This window comes from Euprymna scolopes, chromosome 1 (assembly GCF_053919585.1).
Source record: "Euprymna scolopes isolate OS-2025 chromosome 1, ASM5391958v1, whole genome shotgun sequence".
Taxonomy (NCBI): Eukaryota; Metazoa; Mollusca; class Cephalopoda; order Sepiida; family Sepiolidae; genus Euprymna; species Euprymna scolopes.
The window spans coordinates 152,872,259-152,892,875 of record NC_136482.1 but is presented as its reverse complement, the minus strand read 5'-3'; the positions used below and the strand labels follow the sequence as shown (position 1 = coordinate 152,892,875).

Sequence of the window (20,617 nt, the reverse complement as noted above, 5' to 3'; positions counted from 1 at the left end):
AGCAACTTTAGCACCTACAAAACAACTGAAGATATTTTGAAAAAAAAACAAAACAAAACAAAAACACTAGGGCTGTGACAACAGCATATTCTTTTCATTGTTTGAACTCTTGAGTATATATCCTTTAATATCTTATATTTTTTTATATACACTGATGTGGTTCTCGGTTGATTGACCGTGTCTTACTGTGTCGGATATATACTCGAGAGTCAAAACAATGAAAAGAATATTCTGTTCTCACAGCCCTAATAATCACTCACTACAAAATGTTAGAGGGCGAACAATTATTCCAAAGCTCAGCCCTTCTTTGTGTAGCACTGTTTTTTGCTGTTGTTGTTTTTTTTTTGTTTTTGTTTTTTCAAGTAAATAAATAGATAAATACAGATAGCAACTGGCTTATCTAGAACAGAAAATAAATATAAACTTCGAATTACAAAAAAAAATATATATATATTATTTAAGCAAAAACAAAATAACCCCATGTCTAAAACGGGCCGCCATTTTTAATAACGGGCAAACTAAAATAATACCATACAAAAGATTGGCGCTCCTGGTTTTCTCTTGATATATAGTACATAGAAAAGAAAGCGCATTGATTCAGGTGATCTCAATATCATCAGGTAGAGTATACAAATAACAGCAGTAAATCTTTATAAGATAACAACAGCAGCAGGAGCCGTCACGCTAAAAAGTTATGTAAGTTTCATTGTATATATAACAACATGTAGTACATTGCTGTTTATTCTCGTCTCTGCGTTGAAAGGGAAATTACCTGCTCAATATTTTTTAAACATCTTGTGATCTATTGATTTGCAAATTATGGAGTACTTTGCAAGCCTCGAGTAAGTACACGCATATATATAAATATAGTTACTATATGTCTGCTCAAGTTTAAATTGAGGATGTCAGATAAAGAAATGTTCATGGATAGAAATGTTTTCGCAAAGATTACTTCCTCATTTTAAAAGATTGAATATATTGAATATAGAATATAATTTTATACAACGAGATATATATGTATATATAGTTACATAGGAACTTTATCAAGTCAATAAGGGTCGCATAAACCGTTAATGACTTGATAATATAATAAAGTTACTATGTAATTCTACTCTTTATCTTAACTTATTCTTTGGAAATTTTAGAGTTTTCAGCTTAATTTTATTACTATATATATATATATATATATATATATATATATATATATATATATATATATATATATATATATATATATATATATATATAAAATTTAAAAAAAAGCAAATTGAACGCGGTGTTTACCTGATATACAAGCAAGGGTAAACTTCAATCTAAAACAAATACCAGTATTTATCTATTAATATATTAATCCCATTTGTAGTCGTACTACACACACACACACACACACACACACACACACACACACACACATACATATATATATATATATATATATATATATATATATATATATATATATAGAGAGAGAGAGAGAGAGAGAGAGAGAGAGAGAGAGAGAGAGAAGAGATTGAAAGTGGTGAAAAAGTATATGCAGGTTCTCTTCCAATTTTCGGATTTTAATGTAAAATCACACTTCATTTCCTTTTGACGGGTTGATTATTGCTATTTCTTCTGATGATTTAAGGGCATAATAGATTCACTGATTGATATAATAATTAAGTGATTGATTTTGCGCTACGAAACAGATACTGTCGAGAATTGCATAAGTCAACTGAATTAAAGAAATAAATAATAAGATGGTCAACATCATGAATTTTGGAATATAACTTTTTGTTATTTATTCTCTATATTGCTCTGTAATTACATTGAGCTTCTTAAATAAGGATTTGTATATATTATAAGAAAATATATTTTTACAGATATATATATATATATATATATATATATATATATATATATATATATATATATATATATATATATATATATTTCATCCAGAGTAAGTCTCGAAATAAAGACGAAACGTTGATGAACACATAATACGGTTTGTTCCTTTTTATTCTCTCTCTCTCTCTCTCTCTCTCTCTCTCTCTATAAAATATATATATATATATATATATATATATATATATATATATATATATATATATAGATAGATAGATAGATATAGATATATATATATATAGATATATATAACTTTATTCGATTGGCAAAATTTTAGAATAATTATAAAGAAGTGAACCATCGCGTAAATTCAATCAACTAAAATAAGATGGAAAACGGGGTGAGGAAAAGAAAAAAAAATTGGGCAAGTTACATGTAACACATGTATCACACACACACACACACACACACACACACACACACACACACACACATATATATATATATAAAGTTATGAAAATATTTTTCATATCTTACTACCTAGCTCTACCTATGTATTTAGCACTGTTGAAATAAATACTGAAAATTTACACAAAAATTATATCTTCGAATATTAATATATGTGATTAAATGAAGTAGTCATCCCCCCAACATATATTATTAAATTATATTTCATCTTTTATTTAATTTATGAAGCTCCATGTAATTACAGATCATAGGAAAATAAATCACAAAATTCTGTATTCCAAATTTAAAGATATTTTTGTTATATATATATATACATTTAGTAATGTGATTGATAATTTAAAAATCAAATTATATTATTATATTATATATCTAAATTATATCTAAATTAGCTCTAGGATATTTACCTATCGAGCTTATTATATATCTAAATTACAACGAGCACTTTTTCTTTCCTGCATTTTAATTAAACTAGTAATTTTACTATTACATTAAAATACACTCTGCTCTTTAGACTATTGTTCTAATCTCCTTTATATATATATATATATATATATATATATATATATATATATATATATATATATATATATATATATATATATATGAGAAAGAGAACGAGAGAGAGAAATAAAAAAGGGGCAAACCAAGTTATGTGTTCATCAACGCCTTTATTTCAAGACTTCTTCTGAATGAATGAAATTAAGAATATATATATATATATATATATATATATATATATATATATATATATATATATATATAGGCATCCACATACAGTACTGTTTCGCTATTTCACAGCTCATCAGTGCAGCTAGACAAGCAACTACCTATACGGCTGCTGCTATGCAGGCAGTGAATTAACAATGTTTTGTTAATTGTCTAAATACCTAGGCTCAATTTGTTTGTACAAAGAGCATCGCTTCATACGCTAATAGTAATTTGTATATCACTTCCCAATATGCTCAACCTAAGATAGGGAGCATTATAGTCATACACATGCAGTACTATTTCGCTGTTTCACAGTTCATCAGTGCGGCTAGACAAGCAACTACCTTTAGCTTAGATCGAAACCCGATCGCCCAAACGACGGTTGGAGCTTCTAACTGTTGCGCTATACGGCTGCTGCTATGCGGGCAGTGAATTAAAAATGTTTTTACATTGTCCAAATCCCTAAGCTTGATTTGTTTACACAAATATCTATCTATCTATCTATCTATCTATCTATCTATCTATATATATATATATATATATATATATATATATATATATAGAGAGAGAGAGAGAGATAGATAGATAGATAGATAGATAGATAGATATAGATAGATAGATAGATAGATAGGTAGGTAGATATAAATTTATTTCTAGAATCCTTATTTAATTTTGATAAAAATCCATTAAATGATTTTGATTCTAGAAAGTGTCTAAAATTTAAGGCTTAAGCTTAAAGGGGTCTTAAGGATAAAGAAAAACTCAGGGAATCTTGCAATGGTTATGGAGCAAATTCTATGCAAATCTGAAATATTTTAATTTGCAAATGGGAGGTTGTGACGACATTACCCTCCCTCCCTCCCCCCTTGCATAAAAAAACCTTTTAAATGCTGAAAAGAAACTGAAATTTGAGGAATATTTATTAATTGATGTTTTATACCTATTATTCAAGTTGTAAAGATTGTGCGTTTTCTGAATTTTCACAAAGGGTTTCCACCCCTATATTTTCTCCTTTTCTCACAAAACTAAATTCAGTTAAATATACCGCTTATTACTCACCCTTTATTCAAATTTATAATGATCGGTTAATTTGTTTAGGAGGGAAACCCTCTACATACAAATATATAAACATATAAACAAAACCTTGTATAAATAGAGATATGAACTTACGTTATCATTAATATACACAAAACTAATTTAATTTATTTAATGTTAACTTATTGGAAGTTTATCTGTATTTGAAATTATTTTTATCGTCTTTTGTGTTGCTACTGTTATTTTCTTCTTTGTTTATTGTTCATTCGGGACGCAACAAGTGTGCCCGTGAAGTCTACTTACGAGAAATATGCTATTGGATGAAAAAGAAGAGAAAGCCCAGCCAAGGGTTTTTTTTTGTTTTTTTTTTTCCTGTGAACTCCAAAGCCAACAAAGTATCCGCCATTGTTGAAATGGATTGTTCTCTGTTGACTAAAGTATATTTCCGGTCCTGTGCATTTCTAGGAGGTCCACCCTACACGACGTAATCACGTTGACACACTAGTTCACGTTAGATCATCAAAGTTAAGCAACGTTGAGCCTGGTCAGTATTAAAATGGATGACCATTTGGGAATTCCAGGCACTCATCTCGGCATTGTTTCCAATCGTCCTGGACTTCTCCCAACCGCTGAACTCAAGCAATGCCGATCCAGGAGAGGTGTGATTGGAGATTGCGCAACCCTTGCATCACAATTACATGCACAGCTACCCAGACAGGGGGGGGGTATCCATTGACCCCTGAGTTGGTTTTAATAAAGCGGTGTATTATGGAATGAAAGAATAACAGAGTGACTGGTGACCAATAATAACAAAAACCGAAGTAGGTCGTTTTGGCAGTATCGAGATTTAATAAATGTAACGTTTCAGTCGATATAGCCTTCGACCTTCGTCAGGCATGTTGGTCGCCATCTCGGAAAAGAAAATAGAAAAGTTACTGGCTCCGTAGACGGTTTTGTATTCTTGGAGTTGTTTTTGTTGTTTTTCGGTGTGGTTTCGTGGGGGAAAAATTTGGTTGACAAAGGGAGGTAACGCTAAGAAAGTTTGACAGGAGATTATCTCCCTTTTATCGTTTGAAATTTTAAGGAGGGGTTGTACGTTTTTTTTTTTGTTGTTTTTTTTTTTTTTTTGCTGTTTTCATTTCTTGGCTTTGTTTGTTTGGTTATAAAGAAAAAAAACACACATACACACACACACACAAAAATATAAATATAAACTATATTTCTGCCTCCTGCCTCCTTATTATTACATGTTGAATTTTTGCCTCGTATTGTTCTTTGCATGTTTCGCTTCTAACCGTTCTAATTGGAGATCAGGGAAAATTTGACAGATAATTAAATGTGCCTAAACCTGAGTAGATTCAGGCGATGAGCTTGATGGGGGACTAGTGGAGTGGCCATCTTTGGTGGTAAAGTCCCTTACCCTGCTCTAAGATGAAGTCATCCTGGAGATATCATATCGTCGGTTGCACGCTAAGTCCATGTGCTGGAGTCAACAGCAGCAAAAAATACACATATGCAAATTAGAAAGTGTGCATGGATTATCGCGAGAGGAAAAAGGAAAAAAAGTGTGGAAAATGCAGCATGTGCTCGAGGCAGAAGCAAAGTGGACGTTGAAGAAAATGGACGTGTAAATGTGAGGCCAAGGCGTGCAGTTGGAAGAAGGAGAAACGTGACCGGGTAAAATAAACATATGGCAGTGAGAGACCGTTTTAGGCGGTGCTGAAAGTAACGGTAATAAATGCTTTTGTTAAAAAGAAAAAAAAAAATGCCAACCCGGATTTTTATTTATTTATTTCTAGTTTTATATTTAGGAATTACTTAAGTGAAGTATAACGGCCACGTTACATTAGTCTAACAATTGCATAGAGCAAAGGTGACTGAACTATTTTCACAAAAGGCCTGAAAAATAAAAGAATAAAGAGCACTTGTAACATAATCATTTTTTTTAATACTTGCAAATAAGAAAGATAACTGAGAAAAAAAAATGTTAAAACACTAAGTTTACTATGCCATGTTTCTTATGGGAGAGTGGCGTGCAATGTCAACGCATTTATTTCATAAAAAGTTATCAAAGAAGGTGATTTTAGCAAAAATATAGTTATTCCCCGTCTAACGTACACATATACAAATTATATAAGCAGTTTTGTAAAACTAATCTTTGGTTTTTATGAACATCTCTCAGTATTCTATACATACTATATTATATACGTTTATTATATTCTATACATACTATATACGTTTATTATATTCTATACATACTATATACGTTTATTATATTCTATACATACTATATACGTTTATTATATTCTATACATATTATATTATATACGTTTATTATATTCTATAATACTATATTATATACGTTTATTATATTCTTTACATACTATATTATATACGTTTATTATATTCTATACATACTATATTATATACGTTTATTATATTCTATACATACTATATTATATACGTTTATTATATTCTTTACATATTATACTATATACGTTTATTATATTCTATACATACTATATTATATACGTTTATTATATTCTATACATACTATATTATATACGTTTATTATATTCTATACATACTATATTGTATACGTTTATTATATTCTTTACATACTATATTATATACGTTTATTATATTCTATACATACTATATTATATACGTTTATTATATTCTTTACATACTATATTATATACGTTTATTATATTCTATACATACTATATTATATACGTTTATTATATTCTATACATACTATATTGTATACGTTTATTATATTCTATACATACTATACTATATACGTTTCAGTTGTATCACAACATCTCAGGTTCCTTATGTTCCATGATGCAAATGTAAGTACCGTCAGTGGACCTGAGGAATTGAGATCATTGGCCAGATCTGATCGTAGGCTATAATTTGTTGACCCCCTGGTATAAAGTCTCATAATCAAAATTGTCTGATCGAAAAAACATTGTATTGTGACAAGACCTTTATTATCTCTTATATAAATACCAATTCAATAGCTTCCATAACCTCATGGACGTGACTTGCCTTGCCTGGGCGATACCATATCACTGAGCGATTTAACTGTTAAGTGGGTTGTGTCAGTATGTCTACTTTTTGTTTCATTTTACTGTGGTAAAAATTCTTTTTTTTTTTGTACAAATAAGTCACCACTTATCAAGCCCAGAAGCCACTCAAGGATAAGGGTTTAAGAGTGTACAGTAGTTAATGGGACAATATAGTACTCGTTAGTACTATAAATTTACGTTGGACTTGAAGACGACCATATTGTAGTCAGCTGGAAAGCAGGAAAACGGAAGAGAGTTGCACAGGCGTGCAGTTCTAAGAAAGAAGCTTTGTTCATGGAATCTACGTTTAGGTTTAGGCACAGATAAAGAGTGGAAGAAATTATTGATAGTGGTTTTGGCTGGACGAATGTTTCTTATGAATGTTTGAAAAGGGGGACCATAGATTGGAGATCGGACGAGCACTTACCATGAAAATAACGATAAAGCAGAGACAGGCTCGTAACATATTTTCTGTGAGAAGAATTGCAGGGAAAAGAAAAGGGCATCCCCCTACTAAGCTACGAAGTCTATTTTGAACTCTGTCAATGCAGGATAAGTCCTTTCTAGCAGCTCCTGTCCAAATGTGGCAACAACAGTTCATCCTTGGACGTACTTGGCTCTTATATAGGTAGAGAATGGCATCAGCAGGTAGCTATCTACTGGATCGATAAAAGGATCCACCATTTTTCCAGCGGCTTTGGCAACAGATTTGATGTACATGTTCCATTTTAGATCAGGAATAAAAGTCAAACCCAGAAGCTTATCAAAACATGGAGCCTCCCCAAGACGAGACCCATTCATTTCAATTGATGCCAGATGGGGATCAGAGCATTGATCATGTAAAGATAGAAGCTTAGTGTTACAATATTTTTGCAGTATAATGGGGGCATGATTCTGCACCGTCATGAGATTCTATTTATAAACGATGCTGTTAGGAACTGACGAATCGAATTGATTCACGTTTTGCTACCAACCAATCAGAAACCAGAATTGCTCCATGAATATTAAACCTTTCTGTAGCAATTTCGCATATGTGGATTCAAACTCGAGAACTGTCTACTGCGAACCAGTCACCTCCCAGGACTTGTGCAGAACAATGAACCATCGGAAACTGTTCTGAAACTAAACATCGCTTACACTTCTGGAGATGCATTAAAAATAACCAGTCACTTTTTCCCCCATTGTACAATATGCTCAAGATCAGAGGAGAGAGAATCAGAGAGAACTTGGTCGTTTACGGTCTTTGATGTGTTGCCATAGTGTCATCAGCATAAATGTCTACGTATGATCTTAGGAGGTGATTTGGAAGATCATTGATGCTGACCAGGAAGAGAATTGGACCCAGGATGGACCCTTGAGGAACTCCAGCATTAATACTGTGAGCTTCTGATTTCTGCCCCTCTAGCACTATTCTTATGAACCTATCAGAGAGAAATGATTTAATAATGGAGAAGACATTTCCAGTTACACCATAGCTGGAGATCTTGTGAAGTAGATCTTTATGGCATACCCTATCAAATGTCTTTGATATGTCAAGAGCAAATTCTCAGAAATCAAGGAGCTTATTTCCTTGATTTTTCTACATTCGAATATTCCATTAAAGTTCTCTTTTACGTCTCAAACCCTGAGTTAGTAAAGAAGTTGAGAACATAATTTTTCTCTATTGACCCGGATATAAGAGACCTTAATATAAGATAAACGAATATAAGAGAGATTTTTTTTCTGGTCCCAAATTAGAGCCTGTGTTAATGTAAATGTAACCCAAATATAAGAGAGTTTCAGTGGGGAAGGGGTGGGGGTACTTTGAAAGTATCTTATATCCGGGTCTGTCTTATAATATGTCTTTCTTGTGGTCTCATGGTCTTACTGGATTCCAGAAAATGAATTCATATAATCTAGGAGAGTATCCAGTTTCGTTCTGTTACTTGGGATAATAAACATTTGGAGAAGGTGCACCTTTCCTCGTAAAAGCCAGTGTGGGTTAGCCATGCCAAAGAGATCTGTGAATACTATGTGATTTGGAATATTTAGTCAGGGTTTACTTGTAGGAAAAAATATTCTCATACTAGGTTGTTCTGACAAACCTCTGTACATTCGAGGATAGTGTCTAGTAGGTATTATGTGTGTGTCATGTCGTGTCTGACCAATGACCGTACGGTACATTTAGTTGTAATTCATTCCTGCATTCCTTTGTTCATTTTATATGAATCAGATGATCTTATTGGTGGCATTGGTTTCCCTAATATTTTACATATTAGAATTTTTTCTAGAACTACATGAGGTACTTACAGGAGAGACCACATGAAGGTTGCCAACATCTCTAAGTGAAAGCGTTTCTGTGGAACGAACTGAATTTTAACTTGGCACTCCCAGGTTGTCAGCCTTTGTCATTAACCATTTAGCCACATCACCTCATATTTAGTTGTAATGAGGATGAATTACCTTTTATTTATTTGCCTTCCTATGGGGCGGGGGGGGGAGATGGTTGTTTAGGTTTCTCCCACTGCAAGAACTTAGACACCAGAGTCGGAAAGTGGGATTCAGAAGTCAGCACCCCGGAGAGGGGAGGGCACTCTGACTTGTAAAAAGTGCTTGCCTGATCCGTCAGCATTCCCTGGTAAGGGCGCCTCAGACGATTAGCAATAAACTAACCCCTTCTCAAAGAGAGAAAGCAAAGCCTGAAAGGGTGGACCTCCTAGAAGTGCAGAGAACAAGAAATTCCCGCCACAAAATAAACAGGGACCGGATCGTTACAGGAATGGTCTAATCTCTGTTGACTTGGGGGGATCCAGAACGAAGGAAAAATTAAACACAAGGTGTTTTTTTTGTTTTTGTTTTTTTCTGGAAGATGTCCAGCTACTCTAAAAGGGCACTCTGGGTAAGAGAAAAATAGAAAAATTACTCCAGTCAAGAACGATTATCCTCTCCTGACAGAAAACGAAACAGATACTACACCTAGATCCGAGCCCGAAAGCCATGGTCCCATTTATGAGGATTATTTAATCATTAAAGAGTTTAAATCTGAAATAAATAGCCAACCAAATAAGATGTGCTGTAACAAATTAACGTTAAAATATTAGGTCAACCAAGTCCATGCTATGCACTTGTTAACTTCTGTTGGTGACAAATACAGGTCAATCGTCGTTTGGTTGAGCTAAAATATGTAGGTACGGGCAAAATAAATGCCGACGCTCAAAATGTATAAACATTTTGACCCCTCCCTTTACTTAAAAATTCACCAAAAATCAGGAAATTAACCAATTTTAATAACATTTTCAGTACTAGCATTTCAGCCCGGGTGTTTGAATGTGTATGTCGAGCAAAAAAAAAAAAAAAAGTGGTAGTAGAAAGGCAGACTCAAACCCGTACCGCACAGGAGGAAAAGAACGGGGGAAAAAACGTGACGTCTTTGCTGTTATGACCACTGCCAAACCGGAAGTGATGTAGATTTTAATTAAGGCTAGACAATCGAAAGGAGAGGATGACTTTCGAAAATATCGGCGAAAAAAGCGACCCCCCCTATAGAAAAGTGCCCAGTTGAAGGTGAAGATATTAATGTTTTTAGTCAATTTTTCGATATTTGTCGTCTGAAAGATCGAACTTCAAAACGATATGGATATTGTAAAAATCCGTTGCTTCTGTCGAAAGTTTTAGGCAGACATGCAAATATACATACATACATACATACATATATACATACATTTATATATTGGTAACTAAAAATTTTCAACCCAAATCGATTAAAAAGCTTGCTCTATCTCTGAATACTCTTTATGTAAAATTTCAAATGTTTAAAGCAGAAATTGTCTGAGTAATTTGGTAGAGACCAAAGCGGTAATTTTTTTTTTAACTTTGACCCATATTATGACACCTTAAAATTTATTGTTTTGAGCTTAAATCAAGTTATTAAGTTAGATCCATGTCCAAGGAACCTATATATAAAATTTCAAGTGTGTAGACCCAAAATTGTCGGAGGAGTTTGGTAGAGTTCTCAAAGGTCAAATCGTTGAACATTGACCCCTTAACAGCCAAATTTCTGCCCGAAAACGGACTACTAAGATTTTCCCAAATCTCAGTACTCTGTATATCAAATTTCGCGTCTGTAGATTGAAAATTGACAGAGTTATTGTGTAGGGAATTGTACACAGACACACAGACAGACATAGAGAGATACAGACACTTTAACTTTTATAGATACTAGCATTTCAACCCGGCGTTGCCCGGGTGTTTGAATGTGTATGTTGAGCAAAAAATAAAAAAAATGGTAGTAGAAAGGCAGGCTTGAACCCGTACTGCGAACGAGGAAAAGAATGGGGGGAAAAACGTGACGTCTTTGCCGTTACGACCACCGTCAAACCTGAAGTGACTTATGTTTAAATCAAGGCTAGACAATCGAAAGTAGAGGATGACTTTCAAAAATATCGGCGAAAAAAGCGACCCCCAGCTGCGGAAAAGTGCCCAGTTTAACGTGAAGATATTAATGTCTTTAGTCAATTTTTGGATAATTGTCGTCTGAAAGGTCGAACTTCAAAACGATACTGATCTTGTAAAAATTCGTCGCCTTTGTCGTAAGTTTTAGGCAGACATACATACATACATACATACATACATACATACATACATACATTTATATATTGGTAACTAAAAATTTTCGACCCAAACCGATTAAAAATGCCCTCTCTCTGAATACCCTTTATGTAAAATTTCAAATGTTTAAAGCAGAAATTGTCTGAGTAATTTGGTAGAGACCGCAGAGGTCAAATTTTTTAAAACTTTGACCCTATTATGACCTCTTAAAATTTATTGTTTTGGGCTCAAATCAAGTTATTTAGTTAGATCCACGTCCAAGGAACCTATATCTAAAATTTCAAGTTTTTAGACCCAAAATTGTCGGAGGAGTTTGGTAGAGTTCTCAAAAGTCAAATCGTCGAACTTTGACCCCTTAACAGCCAGATTTCTGTCCGAAAAAAAAAACGATCCCAAAGATTTTTCCAAATCTCAGTACCCTGCATATCAAATTTCGAGTCTTTAGACTTAAAATTGACAAAGTTCTTACGTAGGGAAATGTACACAGACACACAGACACACAGACACGTTCACTTTTGTAGATATATAGATAGATATAGATTTATCAAATAATGATCGTGGAATATAATGAACTAATTATTTTTTATTTAAATCTTAGTGGAAATGTATTATTTTTATTAAATAAAAAATACCGTTATTAAAGTTATGGTTTTCAGTAGTAAATAAAAGTTGCAAGAATTTATTTTTTCTTTTTTTTTTAATATATAAATAAAGCATCGTAAGTGGTAACAATAAAAATAAAATAAAATAATTTTTACAGGAACATTACGAAAAAAGCCCCTGACGATCGTTTTAATGAATTCGATATAACTCGAAGAAACATGAATTTCTCGAATTACCGATATTACTACTGAATCAAGCATTGTTTATTTAATTTTTTCACACAAAAAATTACAATAGCAAAAATATTTCTACTTTTTTTTTAAATTACAGATTTCACATAATTTTTATATGCAAGATTTTAATAATTTCCTTGCTCGCAAGAATGTGAAACTTTCGGCATAACATCATTTTTATATAATATTGGACAATAGTTTTAAAAAAATTAATTTAAAAACAGGAACATAGAAAAATAATTAAATTAAAAAATGGTAAAATTTATACAAAGATTTACACTAGAAATGTACGGATGCTCGTCTGGTGGGGGGGGGGGCGAGAAACCCAGCACCCTTCTTCCTTTTTAATTAAAAGGATGTCATTCTCAGACAGCTTTTCAACTGTCTCAGATTTTGGGCCTCCGTATATTCAGTATTTCCAAAAGTATGGTTTATTGTGGTTTTGTGAACGGCAACAACACTCGGTTTTGGGTCTAATTCAGCTATTTTTTGTGCAAACAAAATGTTTTTTTGTTTTTTTTTATCAATATTTTAGGACTTTACTTTACTAATTATCTTTGAAATAGACACAGAAAACTAATATTTATCTCTAAAAGGATTTTTACAATGAATTTATTTAACTTAAAAATTTAGCTGAATTGGTTAGCTCGCCGTGAAAACATTTTTCATAATTTTTTTTTTTTCATAGTGTACAAATATTTTTTTTCTTTGGGAAATTAAGTTTAGTCCTTAATCTTTCAAATACAATCAAAAAGTATTCGGAAACCTACAAAAAATTATGATAAATCGGCTTTCAAAACTAGGTCCCCCCTATCCTTATTCGTTTATTTTTGCCCGTACCTAATAATATGAATAAGCTAACTAAAATAAAGAACAAAATATTTTTCTCAAATAATAAATTATGCAGAGTTAAGATTTGAATTTTATTAGAAAAGGAATAAGACTTGTTCTACAACTTCAGAATCATGACATAATTTGATGAGTCGTATGGAAAGGCGGTCTCCACATTAACTCTTGGGATTTTGTAGATCAATAAATACCTAATTCAAGATCTAACAAAATATGATTATTGGATTTAAATTTAAAAGTTCAATTTCATACGCCTTATAAACACTTACTTTATTCCAAATTAATTTTTTTTTCAACTATCAAGTTTAATAAAAAACAAAAGACACAAACATTTTTTTTTACACAAGAATCACCACTTATCAAGGCCCGCGGGCCACTCGAGGATAAGGGTTAATGTGTATACATTAGTCAATGTGATCATAGCGTAGTAAACATGAGTAGTGGGAATTTTGTAAATTGGATTACTTGGGGCGACGGTTCAAGAACTTGTTTACGTTGGACTTGAAGACAATCAGATTGTAGTCAGCTGGAAAGCAGGCAATCGGAAGAGAGTTCCACAGGCGTGCAGTTCTAAGAAAGAAGCTTTATTCATGGAATCTACATTTAGGTTTAGGTACAGATAAAGAGTGGGGGAAATTATTGATAGTAGTTTTGGTTAGACGAGTGTTTTTCATGAAAGTTTGGCGGGGGGGGGGCATAGATTGAAGCTCAGCTGAACACTTGCCATGAAAATAACGATAATGCAGAGACAGGCTCGAAACGTCTCTTCTGCGGGAAAGAGGTTGCAGGGAAGAGAAAAGGGCATCCCTCACTAAGCTATTTCTGAATTAATTCATTGATATATATATATATAGCCATGTTATATATCATTTTGAAGCGCTTTTTCGCTCTATCGTATCATGTTATTCGTTACTGTTCTTATTCTCTTCATTCATTTTTTGCAGGCTTTTCAACAGCATGGACAAAATTAAAATCCGCACGATTTTCTTGTTCCAGTTCAAACTAGTCAGAAAAGCTGCCGAGACAGCTCGTGATATCAGCTGTAGTTGATAACGAACATTTGAAACCCCTCATTGAAGTCGATCCCCACAAAACCACACGAGAAGTTGCTGTTGAACTCGAGGTCGACCACTCAACAGTCATTCGCCATTTAAAGCAAATAAGGAAGTCAAAAAAGTTGGATAATGTGTGCCGCATGAATTGAATGATAATTAAAAAAAATCGTCGTTTTGAGGTGTTCTTCTAAGCTCATTTTGCGCAACAAAAATGAGCCATTTCTTGAGCGGATTGTGATGTGTGATGAGAAGTGGATCCTCTATAACAACCAGTGACGTTTGGCACAGTGGTTGGATGCCGGAGAAGCTCCACAACACTTTCTGAAGCCGAAATTGCACCAAAAAAAGCTTATGGTGACTGTTTGGTGGTCTACGGCGAGTCTCATCCATCATAGCTTCTTGAATCCAGGCGAAACGATTATGGCAAAGAAGTACTAACAAATTGACAAAATGCACCAGAAGCTCCAACGTATGTGCCCAAGATTGGTCAATATGAAAGGACCAATTCTCCTTCATAAGAACGCTCGCCCGCATGTTGCTCAACTGACCCTGCAGAAGCTGAACAAATTGAGCTACGAGACTCTGCCTCATCCACTATATTCACCGAACCTCTCGCCCACCGATTATCACTTTTTCAAGCATCTCGACAACTTCCTGCGCAAAAAATACTTCAAAAGTCGAGATGATGCTGACTCTGGCTTCAATGACTTCATCGCTTCCAGAACTCCGGATTTCTATGCTAATGAGATAAATAAGCTTGTTTCTTGTTGGCAAAAATGTGTCGATTCTAATGGTTCTTATTTCGATTAATAAAGTTTATTATGAAAGGAGTTATGATCTGTTGAAGTTGAAAAAAAATAAACGACATTATTTTCGCACCAACCTAACAGATTCCTATTCTAGTATCTTCTTTGCAAGAATTACAGACTTGTAGTACTCTCTTCACGCAAACTGTTTTTATCCAACCTATAGGTTTATTCTTTTCAAGATTAAACCAAATAGGCATCCCCTGTCTTTGCAATAATCATCATTCGTTCTTGTTAACTTGTGATGGATCAGACATTGACGTGCTGTTCCAACGAATGCTAATATGCAACTGGTATTAACTGCTTACCCTCTTTCTTTCTTTCTTTCTCTGGTTCATTTTGATACGCTCCCTTCATCACTTCCTAAAGCTAACAAATTTTAACATGAAGGTGATAAGTATTTTCAACCAATGGAAATTTTTACAAACCCAAGAAAGTAACAGGTACATGTGTAAATAATAAGCCAGTGCCAACTTAGACATTCTTATAAGACCGGGTTTCCATAGACTTCACCAGATGCGCCTGAAATACACCAGAATGTATGTTCTTCATCGCCACCCTCAGCAGGAGGAGGAAAGCAAGTTGCAGGAGGAAAGGACCCATTGACTCACATACCATCTTCATCAACTCGCACACATCTATACTAACAAGAACAAAAATAAACGTATACATATACACAATACAATGCTGCCAAACACTAACATACATGAATTATCTACGCATGCATGTTATTCACTCTATGAACATATTGACTTGGGATTACTCCAGTCTGTGGCTTTCATGAGTTGTGTGAGCTGCGACGTTGTTTGATTGTGTAAATAATTATATATCATCTTACATTCAAAAAGAAGCTGATATATATATATATATATATATATATATATATATATATATATATATATATATATATGTTTCATTTTTTTTATTACCGTTTTATCTGTTTGGCTACATATGTTTCAGATGTTGGATCATGTTTACAATCCAACAGCCTTGTCAGGCCTCGTAGATGCGGTTGTTAGTTATTGGAAAAAAGTGTTTTTAAGATAAAAAGAAAGAAAGAAAAGGGGAGAGGCGGGTGTTGCCAATATTTCAGTTTTGAAGGTTAAAGATACATTCGATTGTATTGTGTGTGCGGGGGGTAGCAGATTCAGGTAGGTGTGGGTGGAGATATATTGATATAGGGAAGGGGGTTGGAGAGAAGATGATAAAGAGAAAAGTGAGGGGGAAGGAGAGGAGGGGGAAGTTTCAATATTTTGGTTTTAAATTTTAACTGGCTTTTGGTTTTTCAGCAAGGTATATTAAATAGTTGGGAGAGGGAGATAGAGAGGGAGAACGAGAGGGAAAGAGAGGGAGAGCGAGAGCGAAAGAGAGGGAGAGAGAGAGGGAAAGGGTTAGAGTAGATGTCATTTTTTTACGGGGTCCGTTTAAATGTTTGTAGTCGTTACACGTCGGCTTGTTCCTTGCCGTTTCTAATGGGTTATTTTTATTACGTAGGTTAACGCACGCGCACATTCGCATATATACATATACATACATATGTACACTTCAAGGCATCCACATACAGACACACACGTACACGCACATATATATAAACAAAGTAAATGCAGACATACATGGGTTTATAAGTAGACATACACACACATATACACAACGCTTATACATATATGTACACTCATAAAAATATGTAGGTACATATACATATATATATGCATATATATACACACACGCTCACTTATATACATATATGTGGAGATAAGGTCTCCAGTAAGAAGTAGATGTACATACCCACATACATACATACATACATACATACATACATGCATACATACATACATACACATACATATGCATCTACTCTTACACACGCATATGAAATTACATAAATATAGATATTCATAAAGATATTAATAAATGTTAATAGAAATATAAGCAAGTAGACATATACAGACCCACACACACAATTATATATATATATATATATATATATATATATATATATATTCATATATATGTATAGACATGTCCATATTCATACTAAGTAAATAAGGAAAAGTTAGTTCAAATAGACAATAATAGGTAAATAAAAATAATAATATATAATATAAAATAATGAAGAAATAAAAAATATAAAATTTTAAATTTTAAGATTAAAAAAAATGTAAGCAGATGGTTGTGGTTATATTGTGAGGTTAAGCAGATGCATCGCTAAGTTCACATATATACTGGGTGGGCCCAGTATTGCCTTATTTACTTAGTATAGATATGGACATGTCTGTATATGAATATATATATATATATATATATATATATATATATATATATATATATATTCATGTAGTTTTGTCCAATAAAGCCAAAGATATGAGTATTTCAATATTCAATTTGGCTACAAGTATATATATATATATATATATATATATATATATATATATATATATAGAGAGAGAGAGAGAGAGAGAGAGAGAGAGAGAGCACTGTTTTTGGCAATTTTATAAGTTTGAAATTTTGCCGACTATTGATCAGAGTTTTACAATGAAGGCTCGTTGGAAAACTAATGACCTGAATTCTGTAGTGGAATATGTGACATTTGCCCTTTAGGTTGCACATTATTGTTTAAACAAATATGGAGATCACTTTTCTATATTAATTTAACGTAAAATGAGCACCCATTTTATGGCCACCTTTGCTATAAGATGGGTGTTTATTTTGCGTTAAATTAATTTAGAAAAGTGATCCCCACTTTTTAAAACTATAAATAATTACTCGTATCCTGGGGTTTTAACTGTTGTTTTTGTTTTCAGTACCCTCGATAACCTATTATAGTGGTAATTTTAAGGATATTTTGTTGGTAGAAAGATACTGCACTTTTATCCATATTTCAATCATAGTCATTTTTTTTCCTAGTTTTGCATATGAATTATAAAATATATGATATTTCCCTAAAACCTCTGGCCTTGATGGAGGGGAGACTAAAACTTGCTGCTGTGGTTTCAAATGATCTGAAATAACAGCAATGGGAGACTTGATTCCAAATAATTTTCATATATTATATCTCTCCTCTTTGGTTTTCATGCATAAAGTAAATTTCACAGTGTATACGGATAATTTTATACTGGAGATATTCATAATCGTACCCTATTTCAAAAAGAGGGGAGATATAACATATGAAAATTATTTGGATACAAGTCTCCCCTTTCTGTTATTTCAGATCATTTGAAACCATAGCAGCAATTTTTAATCTCCCGTCTATCACATCAAGGCCAGAGGTTTGGGGGAAATATATAAATATATACTATTGATGAGACTTGCATCTTTTTTTGATTGCATTTCAGTCATATTCCTGTAAATGATTTGATCCTTAATGTATGACTTTTTTCTGTTCTTTTCTTGCTAGTAATGCATTGGACACAAATGAAATTGTTTAGATTTGAAATCCTTCATAGCTCATCACAGATTCCAAAGTGAAATGTGTAATTCTTTGCCGTCCAGCCTGATGTCCTCGGCAGTTTTGACCCAAGACAATTTCAAGGATCTCATCTATCTGCATTCGATGCTTAAACAGGAAGACCAGAAGGAACATTTTCAATTTGCTTTATCACAGATTTTACTCTTGATCAAAGAGTCTTCCGTCAAAAGAGGTAAGTTGATTCGATATCACGTGATGTAAATTGCAATATATTTTTTATTGCAACATACAGAGTGGAACGATAAAATTCTTGCCGCAGAAAAGACAACATGATTTCATTTCCGTTTGATGAAAACCGGTTTTCTTTTTTCTTTTTTTTTTTTGTTGTTCCAGAACATCTACTAGTTGCCCAGTTGTGTACCAATTCCAAGAGTGATAGGAGCCTTCTATCAAGTCTAAAAATGACACAATGTTCAACAAGCAAGATTGGAGATGCACCACTGTACAACTCATGCTCTCTACCGATCCAAGTTATGACAACAGGACCATTTCCAACACCCTCAAAATGCAAGTCCAGACAGTTCAATGGGCACAGTGCAATGCATTGGATGACCCATGGTTATGGTATTTTGTGTGGTTCCATGTGAGGACATATCATGCCACAACACATTTTCGTCGGTTTAAAAGTCAAAACTAAAGTGTGTTGAAGGGTGTGATGATCCCCTAGAGGAATCAAGTGGGCTCTGGCAGACCATAGGTGTGGCAGCAGGACTCAATACCGGCCCACAAGGTCAAAGAGACCCAGACTTGGTTTTAGAAGGAGTACTACATCTTTGTACCTTTCTCTCACTGAACCCTCCTCCTCCGACCTGAACCTGGTGGACTACTTCATTTGGTCATATGTGGAGAGCATCACCAACATGATCTACGACAACACCAAAGCCAGCCTGATCGCCACCATCCGCCGAAAATTCGCTGAGCTCCTGCCGGCACTTGTGGAAAAAGCATGCTTCCAGTTCTGAACCCGTATCAAGGTGATGATTGAGGCTAAAGGCGGCTACATTGAATAGATGTCAGCTCGACTACATAATCAAGTTACCTGAATTGATGAGTTCAATAAATTTTTAAAAATAAATCTGTAGTGTTGTTTTCTTTTTAGGGCGACAAATTTATCGTTCCACCCTGTATTTTTTAATTATCGTGTGTCAGGAACTGATGATGTGTTATGGGGAGACACTATTTACTTTTCTCCACACAAGGACAGAGTTAGACACAAGGTCAGTTTTTAATGTGGGGATAATTGAGTTCCCAAAATGGGCATTCTGAATTAGAAATAAATATAAAAATTGCCTCATTCAAGAAGGATTTCTCCTTCACTGATCCAGAAAATACGAGATGAAGCATAGTCAGGGACCTGTCCTTTTTACTCCTGTTTTAAAAGTGCCCTTTTCAGAGGAATATATAATAGGCATGTGCCCCACCATCACTATACTTTTGCTGTTTTTTTACTTGTGCACCTGCACTAAAAAAAAGTTCTCTGCGCATTATTGAGCATAGTATAAGAATAGATACGAGTGGGACCTGTGGAAATTCCACAGTGGACTCTTTCATATGTAATATATTGATGTTGGCATTCTGTATGAAAGAAGGAAGGGAGGAAGAAGATAGAGACTTGACAGCATGAGAGAAAAAGTCAGACTAAGTGTTGTGACGAAGCGAAAGAAAGGGAGGGTCAAGCAATGTTCTTTGACGTGCGAGAAAAGCTGTCATTTCAGCTACTGAATTGGCTCGGCGAGCGTTCGACCTACGACTTGTCTTTCCGCTGGTATCTGATGTTCCTCTCTGACAAGAGAAGTTCTTCTTGCCTTTTATATTTCTTTAGAGGCCCCTAGAGGCCTGCAAAAAATAAGTTTTTTAAATCGAGCCCTGATTGGTCAAAAATTCATATTTTTGGCGAAAAAAAAAG

The 20,617-nt window shown here is 33.7% G+C and overlaps 1 protein-coding gene across 1 annotated transcript in view; it reads left to right on the top strand.

Annotated features, from left to right (window-relative positions):
* The first annotated feature begins 694 nt into the window (after positions 1-694).
* Positions 695-20,617, top strand: part of LOC145276726 (leucine-rich repeat serine/threonine-protein kinase 2-like) — a 338,716-nt gene continuing 318,793 nt past the window's right edge. The window contains exons 1-2 of the mRNA XM_080127947.1: positions 695-842; positions 18,640-18,883. Coding sequence (XP_079984073.1) covers positions 18,712-18,883 — 172 coding nt within the window. The 5' untranslated portion in view covers positions 695-842; positions 18,640-18,711. The remainder of the gene's footprint in view (positions 843-18,639; positions 18,884-20,617) is intronic.